Genomic DNA, 21,069 nt, shown 5'->3' with positions numbered 1-21,069 from the left:
GCAAGGAAGTTCTAAAACCTCAAATTTTATAAACAGTTTACTTGTAAGGATTGAACCCTTGTATCGCCCAGATTGAAGACTACATGGGTTTCTTCAAAACAGACAACAGAGATTAATTTAAAACAACTACTTTATTAAAAAATAGCAAATCTCACAAATACTTATTTAATTTCTTATCACTGGCCATTGGAAAACACACCAACGTGTATACAGATTGTCTAACGTAAACTGAAGCTGGGCTGCCACAAGACGCCTGTGCATCATCAGCTTGCGATCAACACTGGAATAAGTTTGGTGAGCTTGGGAAAGAGAAATCCCTCAACCCCGTCAAGAACATTAGCACAATGCATTTCAAGTATAATCCCATAAGGCAACAATATGAAGCATAGCAGCACAATCTCTGCATCACATTTCCTGATTAAGCCTTCAACAAGGCCTAGGCCTCCAGTTATGGCGAATTACGGCGAGTCACATTTACTAAAAGCAGAATGTGAAAACGATCATTGCACTTGCACTTTAATTACTTTAATTTCTTGTTGTGGAAGATGATTCTGCTACTGGATTTGGCTGGAAAAGTAAAGACTGCTGCTTCTCTTCAAACCACAGAGAGCAAACTGCATTCATTTTAGCTAGCAGAAGTATTTGGAACATCTTGTGCATCTGCCAAATGGAGTTTTTGTCTGAATTCATCAGTTAAGAAGATTTTCATTCTATAAGGGGTACTTCTTTTACATTTCTGAAAATTACATTCAGGAGCAAAGAGAAAGAGGTGTTTAAAACAGAGATATGCTCAAAGGAAAAGCTCTTGTGTTGCTACTGAGACACTCAGATGGGGTAAGACAACTTTTAAACGTAGTAAATTATAGACAGAATGTGAAGACTTTTTTTTTTAAATTTTAGAGATAAGGACTCACTTTGTTGCTCTGGCTGGAATGCAGTAGTACGATCATACTTCACTGCAGCCTCAAACTCCTGGGCTCAAGCAACCTTCCCACCTCAGCCTCCCAAAGGCACATGCCAACACACCTGGCTAATTATTCTTTGTTAGAGATGGGGGAGGAGTCTTGCTATGTTGCCCAGGCTGGTCTTGAACTCCTGGCCTCAAGCAACTTTCCTGCCTCGGCCTCCCAAAGTGCTGGGATTACAGGTGTGGGCCACACCTGGCTCAGAATTATTTTTAATGTGTCAATAATCATTTTCATAGTAAGGAGCTGATTAGAGACAAATATGACAAGACACTAGATTAAAAAAACCTTTTGAGAAGACACCACTTTATCATCTTTGGGAAAACAATTCTGTTTAAAAGTCCAAAAATAAAATCATTACGGCTCTAAAATCTTTTCTATAATTCTCTTAATTGTTCCTCAAGAAGACTGGAAATAGGACAGGAATCTTGCATGGATTACTCATCCTTTCTTACGATCACTGTCTTTCATTTTTCTCACTGACCTGTATTTATCCACCTGTTACTTATTTTTCAAGACCCAATTGAATGATATGAATACTCTGAAGGCAACTAAATGCTTGCAATACATGTACGGCAGACGTTGCAAAAATGTACAGACATAAGCATTGCCATCAAAGATATTCTCGTCCAGTTGGAAGGCTGAGATTTAACACATGTAAAAAAATCAACAGATAATAATATAGGGCAGAATGCTAGGTTAAGGTACAAATGAAATCCTTTATGGAAGTGGTCAGCTTGAATGTAATGTGATAAGGAGAACAAGGAGGTGAGAGTAAATTTAGGTAGGAGGTACAACCTGAACAAAGGCATTATGATGAGAATGAACATGATGTGTTTCTTGGGCATCCAGAAAACCAGCCTGAGGGGAATGAAAAAGAACGAAAAATACAACAGCATGTACAGGTTGTGACCAAATTATTAAGAACCTTTAAAATAGTTGACATGGTTTAAATAAATTAGTAAAAAATAGAAATGGCAGGAAGAAAGTGATGTTTCAAGAATATTAATTTTGTAGCAATGCCTAAAGTTTAGAGCAACACTGTCCAATAGAAATACTGGAATCACACCTGGAATCCCAGCACTTTGGGAGGCTGAGGTGGGAAGACTACTTGAGCCCAGGAGTTTGAAACCAATCTGGGCAACATAGCAAGAACCCATCTCTTAAAAAACAAACAAACAAACAAAACCAAAAAAACAGCTGGGCATAACATACACCTGTAGTCCCAGCTACTCAGGAGGCTGAGGTGGGAGATCAACTGAGCCCAGGGAGTCGAGGCTGCAGTGAGCCATATCATGTCACTGCACTCCAGCCTGGCGACAAAGCAAGGCCCTGTCTCAAAAATATATATATAATATTTTAAGAACTATTTCAACATGTAATCATTATAAAAATTGAGATATTTTATGTTCTTTTAAGGCTATTAAGTCTTTGAAATGGCTTAGTGGCTACTATATTGAACAGTGCAACTCTAGACCTGGAACAGAAAATTGAAAAAGTATGGACTCAGACGATGAGGTCCTGGATTATCATGTAGAGAGTGAAGGAAGAATAAAAGCAGAACTGATGATACTGATGATCCCTGACAACTGTAATAAAGAGATGGCAAACAGACTTCATATCCAGATCCAGGCTCAGTGGCAGAGAATGCCATGTCTGATTAGCAATGTCTGCCATGGTCCTCGAAGGCATTTTAAAATATTCTTGGAGACTGAATTAACAGAGGCAGTCATGACAGAGAGGGAAATTATGAGGGGAAAGTTTAAGTACTGAGAGAACACCTATTACAGGTGAGGAAACTATGGTTGCCAGATTTTGTTCAAGGTCACATGGCTGCCTACCAAGCATTCCAAAGCCTACACTGTTGTATTATATAGGGTATTATGCTGCCACGTTTGTGGTGGCTAAATTCCACCACAGGTTGAGTCACAGAAAGTGGTAAAACAAAACAAAACAAAAAATTCTAAATGTTTAACAAAAACTCACAAAAAAGGGCTGGGCGTGGTGGCTCACGCCTGTAATCCCAACACTTTGGGAGGCCGAGGCGGGCAGATCACCTGAGTCGGGAGTTCAAGACCAGCCTGGCCAACATGGTGAAACCCCATCTGTACTAAAAATACAAAAATTAGCTGGGCATGGTGGCAGGCACCTGTAATCCTAGCTGCTCAAAAGGTTGAGGCAGGAGAATTGCTTGAACCTGGGAGGTGGAGGTTGCAGTGAGCAGAGATTATGCTACTGTTTCAGCCTGGGCAACTGGGCAAGACCCGTCTCAAAACAAACAGACAAACGAAAAAACCACACAAAAGGATAGGAAATACTTAAGTGTCATGGCAGAGAAAGAATATAAAGCATTGAAGGAATATAGTAAAAAGAACTTCTTGCAGGAAAAGCCCCTTGATTAACTCAAATCTTACCCCCTTCTTTAACTCTTTCTTGACAATAATCTTACATTAATCTCTCCCCACAGTTTATGTAGCACCTTATTTTCTTCATCTGCAAAATGGAGGGCATAACACTACCTACTTCCAAGTAGGGCCAAATAAGATAATGCACATACCCTTTATACAGTACTGGGAAAATAGTAAGTATTCATGAAGATTAGCTATTCATTGCCATTACAGGACTTCTTTTTTTTTTTTTTTTTTTTTTTTTTTTGAGACGGAGTCTCGCTCTGTCGCCCAGGCTGGAGTGCAGTGGCCGGATCTCAGCTCACTGCAAGCTCCGCCTCCCGGGTTCACGCCATTCTCCAGCCTCAGCCTCCCGAGTAGCTGGGACTACAGACGCCCGCCACCTCGCCCGGCTAGTTTTTTGTATTTCTTAATAGAGACGGGGTTTCACCATGTTAGCCAGGATGGTCTCGATCTCCTGACCTCGTGATCCGCCCGTCTCGGCCTCCCAAAGTGCTGGGATTACAGGCTTGAGCCACCGCGCCCGGCCCCATTACAGGACTTCTATATACTTCCCGATTTCTTTTGCCCAGGCTGGAGTGCAATGGCATAATCCCTACTCACTGCAACCTCCACCTCCCAGGTTCAAGCAATTCTTCTGCTTCAGCCTCCCAAGTAGCTGGGATTACAGGCACCCTCCACCACACCTGGATAATTTTTGTATTTTTAGCAGAGACAGGGGTTCAAGATGTTGGCCAGGCTGGTCTTGAACTCCTGACCTCAAGTGATCCACCCACCTCAGCTTCCCACAGTGCTGGGATTACAGGCATGAGCCACTGTGCCTGGCCCCAATTTCTTAATTGTTGTTACTGCACAATTCAGCAGTTAATAACGGTTACAGACATGAGCCACCATGCCTGGCCCCAATTTCTTAATTGTTGTTACTGCACAATTCAGCAGTTAATAACAGTATGAATATAATCTTATAGCAATAATAGTAATTTTTATACATATATTTTGGAAATTTTCACATATGCATCATCACATGTAGCAATTACCCTGTATTACAGAGAACACTCTGAGATGCTAAACAATTTGCCCAAGGTTACATGATCAAAATGTAGAACCAAACTTCAAAAATTAAATCTCTACAACCAGTATCCTTTCTATGTCAATAACTAGTTCAAAGGGAATGTCTTACCTCTCAAATTATTTTATAGGCAGGATCATTTCTCATTGTTCTTTTGTACCTTACCATTGTGCCTGTTATGTTCAAAAGTACATTTTGAAAAGTTCTTAAAATAATTGCTCTCAATTTAGATGTCAAAACCTGAATATTCTACATGTGTCCTGGTGCTCTCCTTTAAGTTAATCCTATAAAACACTAAGTACATTTAATTAAGAAATGTCATTTCACAAGCTATGTAAGCATCCCTTGAAGCCTGCATTTTAATAATGTCTAGTTTTCAATTTTATGCACCTAAAATATCCTATGTGATGATATTAAATTAAGTATAGTATATATGTCTGAATATCTCACTGCTGGTTAGCCTCAGAATCTAAGCTTCAAAATAATTTACATAGCAACTAACCTAATCCTTAGTTCTCATGATAAAAAACAACAATTTGTCTTAAAAATTCAAAAACAGTACAAAGCAAAGCAGAACAAACCAGAAGCAAAATTTCAGTGTAAAAAACAACAAGAAAATTCCATTTGGAACCCAAAGCGGGTAGGGAATGGTGCCTTAGGACTGTAATCCCAGCACTTTGGGAGGTTCAAGTGGGAAGATCGCTTGAGCCTGGGAGGGTGAGACTGTGGTGAGCCGTGATCATGGCACTGCACTCCAGCCTGGGCCACTGAGTGAGACCCTGTCTCTGAAAAAGAAACAAAAAAGAGAAAGAAAAGAAAAGAAGACCAAAGAGGAAGAGTGATGGCCCTAGGGAATAATACTATGTGTCTTTTCACCATATCTAAATAACACATCTTTCAAAAACTTGATTGAGACTATTCATCAGAAATTGTAAGTTGTAAACTTTTCACTGTTGCTAGTAGGCAAAGGATACATGGAAGAATTCAATTCTTCTAACTGCAAAACAAATAAAAAAAATTATTTTTAATTTTTATAAGATCAATATAAATGTTAACTATTTGTTTTTAAATAAATTATTTTTCATTTAAGCTTTCTTGTGCTGGTCATGGTGACTCATGCTTATAATCCTGGCACTTTGGGAGGCCAAGACGGGAGAATTGCTTGAGCCCAGGAGCTCCAGACTAGCCTGGGCAACATGGGAAGACCTCATCTCTACAAACAATAAAAAAATTAGATAGGTGTGGTGATGCACACCTGAGGCCCAGCTACTTAGGAGGCTGAGGTGGGAGGATTGTTTGGGCCCAGGAGTTTAAGGCTGCAGTGAGCTCTGTTAGTGCCACTGCACTCCAGCCTGGGTGACAGAATGAGACACTGTGTCGGAAAAAAAAAAAAAAGCTTTCTGTAAATGAAAAAGCAAAGTACTAAAGAAAAAAACTTTCAAAAAATTTTCAGGCTAAAAAATTCCTTTTTGCAAAAATAATTATAAAGTAGCATTAACATGTTTATGAAACAAGAATATAAGGAGAGAGGCCAGGCATGCTCTTGCCTGTAATCCCAGCACTTTGGAAGGCTGAGGGGAGAGGACTGCTTGAGCCCAGGAATTTAAGACCAGCCTGAGCAACATAACAAGACCCTGTCTCTACAAAAAAATAAAAAGAATATGAGTACAGAATGAAACCAGATTATAAAAACTGGAGTTTTATAAGTATTCCTAAAACCAGGCATCATCATAATCATCTCTAATAACAGTTTTTAAAAGAAAAAAATTGCCATTTTAATGATCAAAATATTTTTTTTTTTTTTTTTTGAGGCGGAGTCTCGCTCTGTCGCCCAGGCTGGAGTGCAGTGGCGCGATCTCGGCTCACTGCAAGCTCCGCCTCCCGGGTTCCCGCCATTCTCCTGCCTCAGCCTCCCGAGTAGCTGGGACTACAGGCGCCGCCACCACACCCGGCTAATTTTTTGTATTTTTAGTAGAGACGGGGTTTCACTGTGTTAGCCAGGATGGTCTCGATCTCCTGACCTCATGATCCGCCCATCTCGGCCTCCCAAAGTGCTGGGATTACAGGCTTGAGCCACCGCGCCCGGCCTGATCAAAATATTTAAAACCATCATAGATTACAAAAAGATTTCATGTCACTCAATTTTCTATATGAGGTAGAATTAATCACCCCTTGTCTTAGTCTGTTTGGGTTGCTATAACAAACACCATAAACTGGTGGCTTATAAACAATAGAAATTTACCTCTCATAGTTCTACAGGTAGGAAAGTTCAAAATTAAGAAGTCAGCAGATCTGCTGTCTTGGGAGGGCATGAACCACTTCCTGGCTCATGCAACAGGAGGGCTTTCTCCCCGTGTCCTCACTTGGTAGAAGAGGCAGCAGGTTTCTCTTGGGCCTCTTTTATAAGGACATTAATCACATTCTTGCCCGAATCACCTACCAAAGGCCCCATCTCCTCCTACCATCACTTTCTAAGTTAAGATTTCAACATATGCTTTCTGGGGAGGACATAAACATTCAGACCACAGCATTTTTATCTTACAGAAGGAAAAATCTGAATTATAAAAATGTTAACTAAATGGCTCAATGTTGTTCATTTATAACCCAAATGCAAACACTGAACTAAACGAAGGCTTTCTGGTTTCAAATTCAGTGTTCTTTTCACTATACCACTGTTATTCTGCTAAATGCATAGCAAATTATACTTATTATCTGTTAAGAGGAAAAAAATGTAAAACATGAACTGGTAAGGCTGGGCACCGTGGCTCACACTTGTAATCCCAGCACTTGGGGAGGCCAGAGTGAGCAGATCACTTGAATCCAGGAGTTCAAGACCAGCCTGTACAACATGGTGAAACCCCACCTCTCCTAAAAACACAAAAATTAGCCAGGCGTGGTGGTGCATGCCTATAGTCCCAGCTACTTGGGGGTGCTGAGGCAGGAGGATGGCTCAAGTTCAGGAAGTTGAGGCTGCAGTGAGCTGAGATGGCGTCACTACACTCTAGCCTGGGTGACAAAGTGAGACACTGTCTCAAAAAACAAACAAACCATGAACTGCAAATGGAAATACTTGCAAGACTGAATATGACAGACATGAAATAAAAAGATTATAGACTCGAAATAGTGAAAGTATTGGCATACAAGTTCCCTCACATTTACTTATTCAAAAGAGAGAAAAACAGTAGAAATTAACCCTTTTTGTCAACGGTTAATAGGGAATCTAAAACTAACGTGTTAAATTCAATTTTTATTTATTTTTGTTCCAAAAAGGATTTAAAGAGGCAAATTTAATTAACATTTCTCAGTGTAATAATCATACCTCGTGTTATGTGCTAAACTGTGTACCCTCCAAAATTCATGTTTCAGTCCTCACCCCCAGTATCTCAGAATGTGAGTAGATTTGAAGACAGGGGTTTTAAAGAGGTAATTAAGTCACAATGAGGTTATTAGGGTAGGCACTCATCCAATGTGACTGGCAGGAAGAGCAAAGTTGGGCACTTGGCATAGAGGAAGAAGCCATGTGAACATGACGGCTACTACAAACTGAGAGGCCTCAGAAAAAATGCAACCCTGCCACCCTGGGCTCCAACTTTAGCCTCCGGAATTGTGAGAAAATAAATGTCTGTTGTTAAAGCCACCCAGTCTGTGGTACTTTGTTTTGGCAGCCCTAGCAAAGTAATACATATGGTAAGGTACTAAATTAGCAGAAATACCAAATGTAGCTCTGTATTTAAAAACAAGTAACCACCACCTGAGTAAATAACACAAAATGTATTAATCACATCAGGAAAGGTCTTTTTGACTACTATCTTCTGTATCTTAAGATTTTATTATTTCTGTACAGAAGCAAATATTTTGCTTTCAGATTTGCCAGCATCTGTATTCTGAGAATACATGCTTAGATGTAAATATGATAACTTCCTTGGAATATATTTCTTGAAAAAAAAAGAGGAAAGTTTTTACAACATGGATGAAACTTGAACATTAAGTAAAATAATCCACTTAGGCCACATACTGTATAATTCCAGTGATATGAAATGTCCACAATAGGCAAATCCATAAAGGCAGAAAGTAGAGTAGGGGTTGCTAGGGGATGAGAAGAGGAGAGAATTGAGAGGTACAGGGTTTCTTTTTGGGATGGTGAACATGTCCCGCAATTTAACAGCGATCTGCACAACACTGTGAATATGCTAAAAACCGTGTGATTGTATAAATTAAAATAGTTCAAAAGGTAAATTTTTTTGCAATAAAATTTTATTTTAAAGAACAAAGAAAAAGAATTACACTTACATCTGAGAGAAGCCTATCCAGATTGGAGTCACTGGCTGTTTTTCTCTTATCCTCAGGAAGTTCCTCTAATTCCCCATAGAGCTCCAAATTCAAGCGAGCTAATTTCTCCTGCATTCCCCGAACATGTTCCATCTGTTCAATGGAACATTCATTTCCTTGGGAACATTCCAGAACATTAATAATGATTAGGACAGTTCAAACGAACAGCATTGAGTAAAAACACTTAAACTCTAGGTGCTCTAAAAGAAACAGGTTTTCTTTCTTCTGTAAATTAGATAATTATTAACATTTTCTGTGTTTAATAACAAATCAAATTTCTGACCAGGAAAACAATGACCAACCTAAGAAATGACCTTGGGTACTAAAGAAAATCATATAGGAAATATTTCAGGCCAGGTGTGAAATATTACAGGCTCACGCCTGTAATCCCAGTACTTTGGGAGGCTGAAGCAGGTGGATCATGAGGTCAGGAGATCGACACCATCCTGGCCAACATGGTGAAACCTAGTGTCTACTAAAAACACAAAAGTTAGCTGGGCATGGTGGCGCATGCCTGTAGTCCCAGCTATTCGGGAGGCTGAGACAGGAGAATTGCTTGAACCCAGGAGGCAGAGGTTGCAGTGAGCTGAGATCGCGCCCCTGCACTCCACCCTGGCAATAGAGCGAGACTCGGTCAGGAAGAAAGGAAAGGAAAGGAAAGGAAAGGAAAGGAAAGGAAAGGAAAAAGGAAAGGAAAAAGGAAAGGAAAAAGGAAAGGAAAAAGGAAAGGAAAAAGGAAAGGAAAAAGGAAAGGAAAGGAAAGGAAAGGAAAGGAAAGGAAAGGAAAGGAAGAAAAGCATATAGGAAACATTTCTTTTTAAAAAGCAAAATCAGGCTGGGTATGGTGGCTCATGCCTATAATCCCCACACTTTGGGAGGCTGAGGAAGTAGGACTGCTTGAGCCCAGGAGTTCAAGACCAGCCTGGCAACATGGCAAGACCCTACCCCTACAAAAATATTTTTAGAAAAACACATTAGGTAGGCATGGTGGTGCATGCCTCTGGTCCCAGCTACTCAGGAGACTGAGGCAGGAGGATTGCTTGAGCCCAGCAGGTGAAGGTTGCAGTAAGCTATGTTCAAGCCACTGTACTCAAGCCTAGGTAACAGAGTGAGACCCTGTCTCAAAAAAAAAAAAAAAAAAAAGAGAAAGAAAATCATCCCTTAAGTAGAGAAAATATGTTTTCTTCAACAGTAACATAATATGTAGAAGCAAAACAGAACCATCTAATCATGTCATTTGACAACTACCATTTTAACTGAGTGACCCAACATTTTATAATAATTTGAGTGAAATTAAGAGTTCTAGGCCCAAGTGGCTCATGCCTGTAATCCTAGCACTTTGGGAGGCCAAGGCTAACGGATCCCTTGAACCCAGGAGTTCGACATCACCCTGGGCAACATGGTGAAACCTCGTCTCTACTAAAAATACAAAAAATCAGCCAATTAGCCAGGCGTGGTGGCATGTGCCTGTAATCCCAGCTACTTGGGAGGCTGAGGTGGGAGGATCACATAAGCCTGGGGAGGTCGAGGCTGCAGTGAACCATGATCACACCACTACACTCCAGCCTGAGTAACAGAGTGACACCCTGTCTCAAAAAAAAAAAGAAAAAAAAAAATAGAGTTCTGGCTGGGCACGGTGGCTCACACCTGTAATCTTAATACACTCTGAGAGGCCAAGGTGTGAGAACTGCTTGAGTCCAGGAGTTGAAGACCAGTCTATGAAACATGACAAAACCTCATCTCTATAAAAAATACAAAAATTAGCTGGGTGTGGTGCTGTATACCTGTAGCACCAGCTACTTGGGAGGCTGAGGTGGGAGGATGGCTTGAGCCCAAGGAGGCTGAGGCTGCAGTGAGCTGTGATTGTACCACTGCACTCCAGCCTGGGTGACAGAGAGAGACTCTATCTCAAAAAAAAAAAAAAGTTCAATAACGACTTCAAATGTGAATCATTTTGCCAACCAATTATGTATTCTTCAAGAAATATTAATAAAAATATTTATGAAGCATGAAAAATGTTATGAAGCATGAGCAACACTATGTAATATTTTTAATTGTCTATACAGTTGTCAAGACAACTTAATTGCTAAAGGATAGGTCTTACATTATGTATTGACCAAGAGTCCTCTGAAGTGACATTATCTGCCCAGAGCAACTAATTTATACACATAACATATTATCTTTTCATTCAGTTTAAGTACAGACTCTGCAATCCCTTGACAGTATAATTTTTTCAAAAAAAACCTTTCTATTTTTCCTAAAGGTACTATACAGGTAAAATATACCTCAGCTAAAGTTGAAGTACATATCCTGAATAAATATGAATTAATGTAAATTATGCTAGTTTCCTCTAGCCAGCTTTATAACATCTTCATAAATGGACTATACTATATTATGTTAAGGACAACTAATGTTGAAGCTAGTTATGGCTCTCTCAAAATCGTCCTTTCTTCACAGTAAAATATGTCATATTTCCTCTATTTTAGTCACGATTTTCAACATTAGTAACCTGGAAGGTCAAGTGGAAGAAACAGAAATATCTCAAGATATGTGTTTGTGTGTATGTATGTTTGTGTATATGTATGTAAATGTACAGTAAAAATATAAAGAGGTAGAAATCATACGGGAAAAGATGAGAGTCGGAGGACGGATCAGGGTGACCCACCATGAGAACAATAGAAGCTTCAGAGGCTAAAAAGGAAGAGATGGAAGAAAAATAATAAACAATAGAAAATATGTTACGTGAGATGAAAGATGAGTCAGCAGATATGAAGGGCTCACTGATTCCCAGGCAGATTGATGAGAAAAGACACAGTCCTAAGCATATCCTGGAAAATGCCTAACCTTTAAAGATAAAAGAAAAACATCTTTTAATCATCGAGACAGAAAAATATAAATTACCTGCTAAGAAAGAATCTGACTGGCAATGGAATTCTCATCTGCAACACTTATTATGAAGAGTAATCAGTAGGATAACAGACAAAGACAAGAAAGGACTTCAATCCAAAAACACAGAGGCAACATAGAGTAGGGGAGGAAAGGTGCTGGGAAAAAGCAAAGACATGGAAGTGGTCCAGAGATTACATCTCAAGGGTAGGAGGGAAGAATGGAAGAGAGGGGAAGTGAAAATACTCTGAAGATACCGCCTTACTGGACTGGGCTGAAGCAAGGAGGTAGGGGTACAATAAAGTATTTTGGTGAAATAAATAATGTGCTTTTAATGTCTTCTTTTCAAATATTAGCATAACCAAGACTGGAAACCCAGAAACCATGAAAAAAAAGATACAGACATGTTTGAGAATGCAAAAAGTAAAAATTTTCACAAAGTTAAATATACCATAAACAAAGTGCACAGACACAACAAATTTGGTAAACAAAAATAAATACATAATAGAGGTCAGAGGGTTAGTATCTAAAACATAAAGGGCTCTTTACAAGTGACAACAAAAGGATAAATAACCAAGTAGAAAACTGACAGAAGGTCCTGAAAAGGATCTATCAAACAATCTACCAAACACACATGGATCTTCAAACTCAATTGCAATAAAAGACATCTCACTTAACACCAAGAGACAGGCAAAAATTAAAAGACGAATAATACCTACTGCTTGGTGGGAATTCAAGGAAAAGCATTCTTTCATAAATTGTTTATGGAACCTAGAAGTGCAGTATTGTTTTTCTTTGCAAAGCAATCTGCATACTTCTATTAAAGTTAAAATTACATATATACTTTGACCCAGCAATCCCACTCATGAGAATCAATCCCAGAAGAATAGAAGCACCAGCCTAAAGATCTATGTAAAAAGATGTTCACTACGCCATTGTGTTTGGTGGCTCAAAATAAGAAACAAAGTAATGCCTCTCAATAGGGACACGGTTGAATAAACTAGAGTATATTCACAACTTGGAATATTATGTTGTCATTAAAAAAGAATGAACTAGAGCCATCCTAGGTGCATTAGAGAGATTTCCATCAGATATTCTTTAGTGCAGGAAAGCAAGATACAGAATATCTTATATAAGATACCATTTGTATTAAATAATGAAAATAAAAATATGAAAAGATATATACCTGGAGTGTTAACAAATGGTTGGGATGAGGGGAAATGGAAGTAGCAGAAGGGATAAGGGAGGGAATAGGGAAGTCGAGTAATAAAAACATGGGGAAGGGAAAGAATACTTTAAAAAATCAATACGTATGTGGACATTTATGCATTTGTATAAGATTATGCATCTTCTAAAAAACTGGGGGGAAGTTAAAAAAAGTTTTTAAAGATTATGCATATCATTGAAATTGCCTTTTAAAATACTGAGAAATAGGCCAGGTGTGGTGGTTCATGCCTGTAATCCCAGCACCTTGGGAGGCTGAGGCAGGCAGATCAGGAGGTCAGGAGATGGAGATCATCCTGGCTAACATGGTGAAACCCCATCTCTAGAAAAATACAAAAAATTAGCCAGCCGTGGTGGCACACGGCCGTAGTCTCAGCTACTTGGGAGGCTGAGGCAGTAGAATAACTTGAACCTGAGAGGCGGAGGTTGCAGTGAGCTGAGATCGCGCCATGGCACTCTAACCTGGGCGATAGAGCCAGACTCTGTCTCAAAAAAAAAAATTGGGATATAATCTTATCATTAGAAAAAGCTTACAAATAAGTTCCAAACTGCACATGAAAAATCTATCTTTTGGGAACTCTGTGACTATCAAAAAATACCTATTCAGAATTTTTAATGGGACAATCAGTTAACTATTCTTATATCCTCATGAAAAAAACAAGAAAACTGGATTCTTTTAATTCCTAACTTTAGGCCGGGCACGGTGGCTCAAGCCTGTAATCCCAGCACTTTGGGAGGCCGAGATGGGCGGATCACGAGGTCAGGAGATCGAGACCATCCTGGCTAACACGGTGAAACCCCATCTCTACTAAAAAATACAAAAAAACTAGCCGGGCGAGGTGGCGAGCGCCTGTAGTCCCAGCTGCTCGGGAGGCTGAGGCAGGAGAATGGCGTGAACCCGGGAGGCGGAGCTTGCAGTGAGCTGAGATCCGGCCACTGCACTCCAGCCTGGGCGACAGAGCAAGACTCCGTCTCAAAAAAAAAAAAAAAAAATTCCTAACTTTAAATCAGGAATCCTGGGAAAGAAACAAGTTTAAGCTTAGGAGGGTAAGGGAAAATGATCTTGATACTTTCAAAATGAAGACACTAAGTCTAAAATATTTTAACTGACCAAGATGTCCCTCTTATTTGTTAAACCTGCAAAATACTTATTCCATAATAGCAATCCTACTTTAACATTTCAACTAACCCTCCCTCTTTAAAAAAAAAAGAAAACTTTTCCCCAGAAGTTTTAGAAGGCAAATTATATTCTAAGACAAAATCTAGGATGATTGCCTTTATGCCTGTGGGTTGTTTTTTTCTTAAAAGAAACTGGCACTTTGAAAAGGAGAGTAAAATACACACAGAAAATAGGATGCAAACATCTTAGAGAAAAAAATAGTAGAGAAACATCTACTGCTTACCAAAGGCTTGGAGTTTTCCAGAGTGGAAATCATTCAAAAGACTGAGCAGCCCTCTCTCCATCTCCTGAACATCTGAGACATCAGTGAGGAAGGAGTGCTGAATCGGAGTTGACTGAGCGCCTTTTCCCTCTCCGCCCTGAGGTTTGGTCTTTTCTTTCATCACTCTGTGAAGACGATGCAATTAACTTTAATTCTATCTTTTCAGGCTATTCTAGATTAAGCTTCTGCTGAATTTTTTAGTGAAGTAAATGGAATTTCCCTTAAAAGCCAGAAATCAAATAGTCAATACTAAATAAAACCAGAAACTCCAAGCCAGAAGCCAAAAGAAAAAACAGGCTGTGAAAAACCTCAAACAAATGTATAAAATATAACTACAAAGGCATATAAAAAGTTTGATTAAAGCATTTATATAATATGCTAATTCTTTGGACTGCAGAAAAGAAAACTTGTCTCTATTATCCTATGTTTTACATTTCATCTCTCAGTAAAACATATTACACCTTTCCCTTCTAAACTTTATTTGTTCCTTGAACTCTCAGTAGTTCTACAAGTGGTTATGGGGTCCCTACTCTGTAGCCGACGTTATCCACAAACGCCCAGTCTAAGGAGAACGGAAGATATTTAAATTCATAATCACCATGTAATGGAATACTAAAAACTTGTTATCATCCTTGACTCCTCCAACTTCCCAAGGCTCCTACATGCAGTCGTGAAGTCCTATCAATTATACCCACAAAATATCTAATCTCTCCAGTTCTCTTTCTCCCCTGCTGCCATCCCATCTCTTAACCAAAGCGCTTCCCAACCAGTCTCCCTATCTCTGTGTGTGATCCCTGATCTCCCTTCTCTCCCCACTGGGCATCCAAGTCCATTTCTAAAAAGTAAAATCAGATCATATAATTTGCTTAATTAAAAATGCTTCAGTAGGCCAGGCACAGTGGCTCATGCCTGTAATCCCAACAGTTTGGGCAGCCCAGGCAGGAGGATGACCTGAGGTCAGGAGTTCAAGACCAACCTGGCCAACATGGCGAAACCCTGTCTCTACTAAAAATATAAAAATTAGCCTGGTGTGATGGCGCACACCTGTAGTCCCAGCTACTCAGGAGGGTGAGGCAGGAGAATCCCTTGAACCCAGGATGTGGAGGTTGCAGTGAGCTGAGATTGTACCCCTGCACTTCAGCCTAGGTGACAGAGCGAGACTCCGCGTCCAAAAAAAAAAAAAAAAACTTTAGTAGCTTTGCATTGCCTGCTGAATATAATCTAATACCCCTAAGAAACCCTATCCTCCCTTGTCTATGCTCTAGACACTGAATCTCTTTAGTTTCCTAGAAATCCATTCTCTTATCTTCTTACGTGCTAATCCTCTGCCTACATTAGCATCCTTCCACTTACTGCCATCTTTGGCACACTACCTCCCACACATCTTCAAGTCTCAGTTTAAATGCTATTTCCTCAGGAGGGCCTTTCTGGAACCCCTAGACTAAATTAGTCCTTATTACACATGTCTGGCATATACCAGGCTCTCAAATGTTTGAGTGATGATGTTATGCACACTGTGATACAGGAAGAGAGAGAAGCAGTTCGTTCAGCCTGGGGCCAACCAGAGAAGGCTTCCTAAAAGTGGTAAGTGAGCAAAGACTTAAAGAACAAGTAGCGGCTAAATAGGCAAAATGGGAGAAAGAGTAATTTATCTTTATCACCCAATGCACACAACAAATCCCGATATGGAAGTATATTCAGTACTCAATTTTTACATAATGTTGAATGAAGACACCTTCAACACAGTTGTCCTCACCACAATAACGATAAGATAAATAGGGTATACCAGGGAAGGTAGGGGAGGGGGAAAAAAGAAACAGACTATCATATGAAAGAAGTTTAGAATAGATACATTGTGGACAGTAGGTCAGTAACAGTTCTTCCCAAAGCAAGGGCTGCATTTTATATATTATATACATTATGTAATACCTTGTTACTCAAAGTGCTGCCCATGGCCCACAGAATCAATTTCACTTGTGAGCTTCTTAGAAATGCTCATCTGAAGCCCCCCATCCCACACTGATGCAGAATCTGTATTCTAAAAAAATCCCTGAAAGATCCATATTCACATTTTAAATCTGAGATAAACTATTACAGAGCACAAGGTTTCAGCATGACAAACGTATTTTTTTCTCTCAAATTTAGAAGTTTTCTCCAAGTAAAGTTTCACATCATCAATTAATAACCCTCTCAGAAAACAAACACAAAAAATAAAACAAAAACCTGTTTATTCCTGCTTCAATGTTATTTCACACTCTCACTTTATGTTAACATAATTCAACAATAAAGAAAGCACACAGTGAAATAATACTATGTGCAAAGGCGCACTGTAAGTACTGTCAGGCACACAATGATGATCCAGATAGTCCCGGCTCTCAGAAGCCGACATCTACAAGAGCGTATGGAAATAAAACCACCAGTAAAAATGACAATGATACAAATAAACTGCTTTTAAAAATATAGCAAAAGGAGTGATTACTTTTAAAATCTCTTGGTTTTCTTTTTCCACCAACTGTAAAGTTATTCAAAATCTGACCCTAATTAAACTCCTCCACAACAAAAACCCCATTCTGATAATTTATTTGAAGGAAATTCTCAAAACTCAAAACTCCTGTTTATCATTTGGTACTCATTGGAATACTTCTTTCAAATGTTCTCTTGTCTTTGGCTATGTCCCTTTTGTTTCCATAAAGAGAGATCTCCATCAAGGCAGTACTCTCATCTTTTATTACGTGTAAACCCAGTGGCTTCAGAATGCAACACGCATTTCCTTAGCTAACTTGCCAGGGTGAGACTGGATGTGAGCGTAAATTTATTTAATAATTAGAAAGAAGATTGACATTACACAACACTTTTTTTCTCTAAAGCTATAATCTTCCCTTCCAAATATCTAATACTATAAAATACTCACATACATATAACAGTAACATATAACATAGTTAAACTTGTCACTTGTTTCCTTTAAATATCCTGAATGCAAATGATGTTCACCAAATATTAATAATGATTATTTCTAGGTGGTAGAATTTTCGCATTTTGAATTTCTTCTTTGAATTTTTCCTGTGTTTGAATTTTTATAAAAAACACAAATTATTTATACAAAAACAATGACATCATTATTTTTTAGAAATAAAAACTGCAAGCTGGGTGTGGTGGCACACACCTGCAGTCACAGCCCCTCAAAACTAAAAAAGTGTTTTAAGAAGAAGTTGAGTCATGACTTACTTCAATGGCATTTTACTGTGAACATGTAAAATAAAAGAATTCACCTTTTTAACTTTGGTCGCTGTGAAGTTGACTGTGATGCAGGATTTGAAAACCCTGTGCTTTTACTCACTGGAATGGCATTTTTTTTGGCATTGACAACCTGAGTACAATGGGCACTAAAAGACTTAGGACTCCTCCTCTTCACTTTCCGCTCTTCCATTGTTTTAAGTTCCTTATTGCACCACGGCCAGCTTCTTAAGACCTAAATAAGGAAATAATACAATTATATATGCATGCTATAATATGCAAACATGAAAGAAATTCAAAGACCCATTTCACAGGTCAAAAGAGGATCAAGAATTCCAGAGGGCATAAGAGAAAGTTAGAAAATGGGTCTCTTAAGTTTAATCTACTCTACTATGTACCCATAAGCCCCTAGCAAAATTGTCTGGTAGACAGTTTTGTTGTTGTTGTTTTGTTTTTTACCATTTTCTTTATTCCCTCATCCTACAAATATTTACTGATTCTCTTCCACAAGCCAGACACTATTGTGGGCACTGGGGAGATGGCACTGAACAAAACAAGATGTTTGCCCTCAAGAAGCCTACATTTTACAAGGGGAACAATATATAAACAATAAACAAATGATCCACATAATATTCCCGGCCTGATTCAAGCTTCAGGTGGCCTTTAGGTCTCTCTTCCAAAATGTATGCTCAAGAAGAACCAATTAGATTCAAACAGATGTATAATTGTCAGGGAGATTTTAATCAGCATTTAAAAAATCAAATAGAAGCCTTACTTCAAACTACTAAACAGAAATCAGTTTCTAGCTAGGGCTAATAATGATTCTAGCATGGTGATCAAGGAAAGTTCTAGAAAATCAAAATTGTTTGTTGCCTATTTTGAATATACTTTCTCTAACCATTTCCAAACAAACATGAATTTTATGATATACATTTGGTTTTACCCGTATCAAAAAAAGTTAACCATGTGAAGTTACAGAGGGCCCTTCCATGGGGAATATGTGTAAGGCCTCCTAGTTATCTCTACACAATCTCCTTACTTTATGTATTAATCCACCCTATTTTCTAACATCTATCTATTTAAAAATACCCTTCCGGCCGGGCGCGGTGGCTCATGCCTGTAATCCCAACACTTTGGGAGGCCAAGGCGGGAGGATGACAAGGTCAAGAGATCGAGACCATCCTGGCTAACACGGTGAAACCCCGTCTCTACTAAAAACACAAAAAAATTAGCCGGGCGTGGTGGCGGAGGCCGGTAGTCCCAGCCACTCGGGAGGCTGAGGCAGGAGAATGGCGTGAACCCGGCGGGCGGAGCTTGCAGTGAGCCGAGATCGCGCCACTGCGACAGAGCGAGACTCCGTCTCAAAACAAAACAATAAAAACAAGAAAACCTTTCCATATTTTATTTGCGCATAGTGTTAAATTTTTCTTAACTTCATTATTTCATGTATCGTAAGATAAAGAATTTATATGGCTATCTACCTCATCAGGTTGTAAATTGCCTTCTAGAAACATTAGGCCATTTTTTGCATGTTGTGTTTAAGCATGCCATGACCATTCGAAAAGATTCAAACCCATTGCTGTCGCTTAAAATAATTATTCGAGAAATTCAATGAAATTATTTTTTCTTTTGCCTGGACTTAGTGCCACTGGCACTGGAATTTAAACCACTCAGCTTAAATTGGCTGACGCTAGACAATCACAACTGGAGCTACAATACTTCCAAAGAAGAGGCTTTCTGGGAAAGGCTCCAGTGCCCAGTCTCTAATCCCAGATACCATTGGGTGTCAATCCACTTAAACCTTGGCTAACAATTTTTCTTTTAAGAATAATTTCGGTAACAATAGTAATTCTGGTATTGTTTCAACATGCAACACAAATGAAAGTCTGAAAGATGACTGAATAGAGACGATGGGATATTAGTTCTCTGAAGAGGCAAGAATCTGTAAAAATTTATGATACGCATAAACACGCTGGCCTGAAATTTCACGATGCTAATACGCATTTGGTGGTACAAGAGAAAAAAAAATCTAGGAAGTAAAGCAATGCAAATAAACCAATGGTGGTCTAAACCACAATATTCTGGGGAGCCAGCACTCGCGATTTCCTCGTTTTTGGAAAAGTCGCATCTGTCACAAGAGCACTGAAACCCTTCTTGTATATCAACAGCAACGAATGTTTTAGAGAACGCATAAGTAAACTGCTCATAGTTATTCACACAGTGGTTTTAAGTGCCAAGTCTTGCCTCCAAGCAGTACCCCTGGAGGTCCCTCTTGACATCACCTCACTCCCCTTCCCCAATCTGCCGAAGCGATGACCCTTCACCGCCCAGTACCCAGCAGTGACCAGAGTGGTGGGAAAGGCCTAAAGGGGCAGGTTGCGGAGGTTCCTCTGCTTCCACTACATACCTGAAGAAGGGTATTGGGGCCCCCTTCCGCAACCCGCAAAGACCCGACAGCCTCAGAAGCCACCGCCGCAGCCACAAACACAGCCCCGCTCACATCACTGGACCCGCGCCTCGGCAGCTCCCTTTGTTTACGGAAGTGACGTGAGAGGCACGGCCTCCATGCCCCAAGCGGAAACCCCGCCTTTTCCTGCTTCCCCAGTGTCACTCTTGTCTCCGCCCTCGGCATTTCATTGTTTCGCGTGTCCTGCCTTTAGCTGTAACTCCGGCGGGCGTGGAAAGGAAGACCCATGGTTGGGCGTGTCGCTTTAGGCTCTGTGACCCAGGAGCAAGACGCAATAAGCAGGTGCAGTGGAAGTAGAAACGGGCAATGCAGTACCTTTCCCGGAAGCTACTCAGCCCTTTGGTGAGTGTCAGATCACTAAGAACTACAATTCCCAGAATGCTGTTCGAGCACGCCCGAAGGCGGAACCAGAGTGTCGCAGTGCAACTGTTCCTTGGTTGTTTCCGATTGGTTGCCCGGACTTCTCGCGGCTAAACTAACTTTGGCTGGAAGGCGGCGTGAAGAGGGTGATTCTGTTCAGCGACCATGATGCTGAGCCCGTAAACGAGAGTCTGTTACCACTATTAATAGCTATTCTGTTGGGGCCTTCACATAACGTTATATCTAAACCTCTCTACAGTCTTATGGGTACGAGTTATAATCTCCGTTTTACAAATGGGGAATTTGAGGCTCAGAAAGGCTAATTGTTGCAGGTGTCTCTCTGTCGCCAAAGACAGTTCTACTTCCACTATACTTAAAGCTTCTGGAGAACGACTTGCAGGCTGAGAGAAAGAGATCTATCTTAAATGAGGGAAGAAATGCACGTTTCATTGCCTGGTCTGGGTAGCCTTTCCGGTGTGGAAGTGGGAGGTGGGAAGGTTTTAGATTCACAGGTCCTTAGATTGAAGGGACTCTGGAGGAACACCACATACCACCCCCGCATTAGCTAATGGGGAAACCATATCTAGAGATTGTATTCATGCCAGAAAAGGCGGAGCAAAGACAACCCCAGTCTCCTGGCTTCTAGGATAGGATGTTCTTCCACCACCCGCCATTTAAAAAAAAA

At 39.9% G+C, this 21,069-nt stretch overlaps 1 protein-coding gene across 1 annotated transcript; it reads right to left on the bottom strand.

The window, feature by feature from the left end:
- Positions 1–112: 112 nt before the first annotated feature.
- CCDC28A (coiled-coil domain containing 28A) lies at positions 113–20,189 on the bottom strand. Its single transcript, XM_025382506.1, has 6 exons — positions 19,965–20,189; positions 17,593–17,792; positions 14,285–14,448; positions 8,733–8,887; positions 5,417–5,439; positions 113–680 (listed from the first exon to the last, which is right to left on the bottom strand). Exons 1-6 carry the CDS (start codon positions 20,187–20,189, stop codon positions 626–628), a joined length of 822 nt encoding a protein of 273 aa, XP_025238291.1. The 3' UTR covers positions 113–625.
- Between the last annotated feature and the right edge of the window lie 880 nt (positions 20,190–21,069).

The sequence above is a fragment of the Theropithecus gelada genome, chromosome 4, assembly GCF_003255815.1.
Source record: "Theropithecus gelada isolate Dixy chromosome 4, Tgel_1.0, whole genome shotgun sequence".
In the NCBI taxonomy this organism is placed as follows: Eukaryota; Metazoa; Chordata; class Mammalia; order Primates; family Cercopithecidae; genus Theropithecus; species Theropithecus gelada.
The sequence above is the reverse complement of the archived record's forward strand: the minus strand, read 5'-3'. Positions and strand labels throughout refer to the sequence as shown.

Coding starts and splice junctions, on each gene's coding strand:
- CCDC28A (XM_025382506.1), bottom strand. CDS start 20,189: ATGCCGAGGGCGGAGACAAGAGTGACACTGGGGAAGCAGGAAAAGGCG. Junction 14,449..17,592: donor CAGCGACCAAAGTTAAAAAG/GTGAATTCTTTT, acceptor TCGTCTTCACAG/AGTGATGAAAGAAAAGACCA. Junction 5,440..8,732: donor TGGATAGGCTTCTCTCAGAT/GTAAGTGTAATT, acceptor TTTGTTTTGCAG/TTAGAAGAATTGAATTCTTC.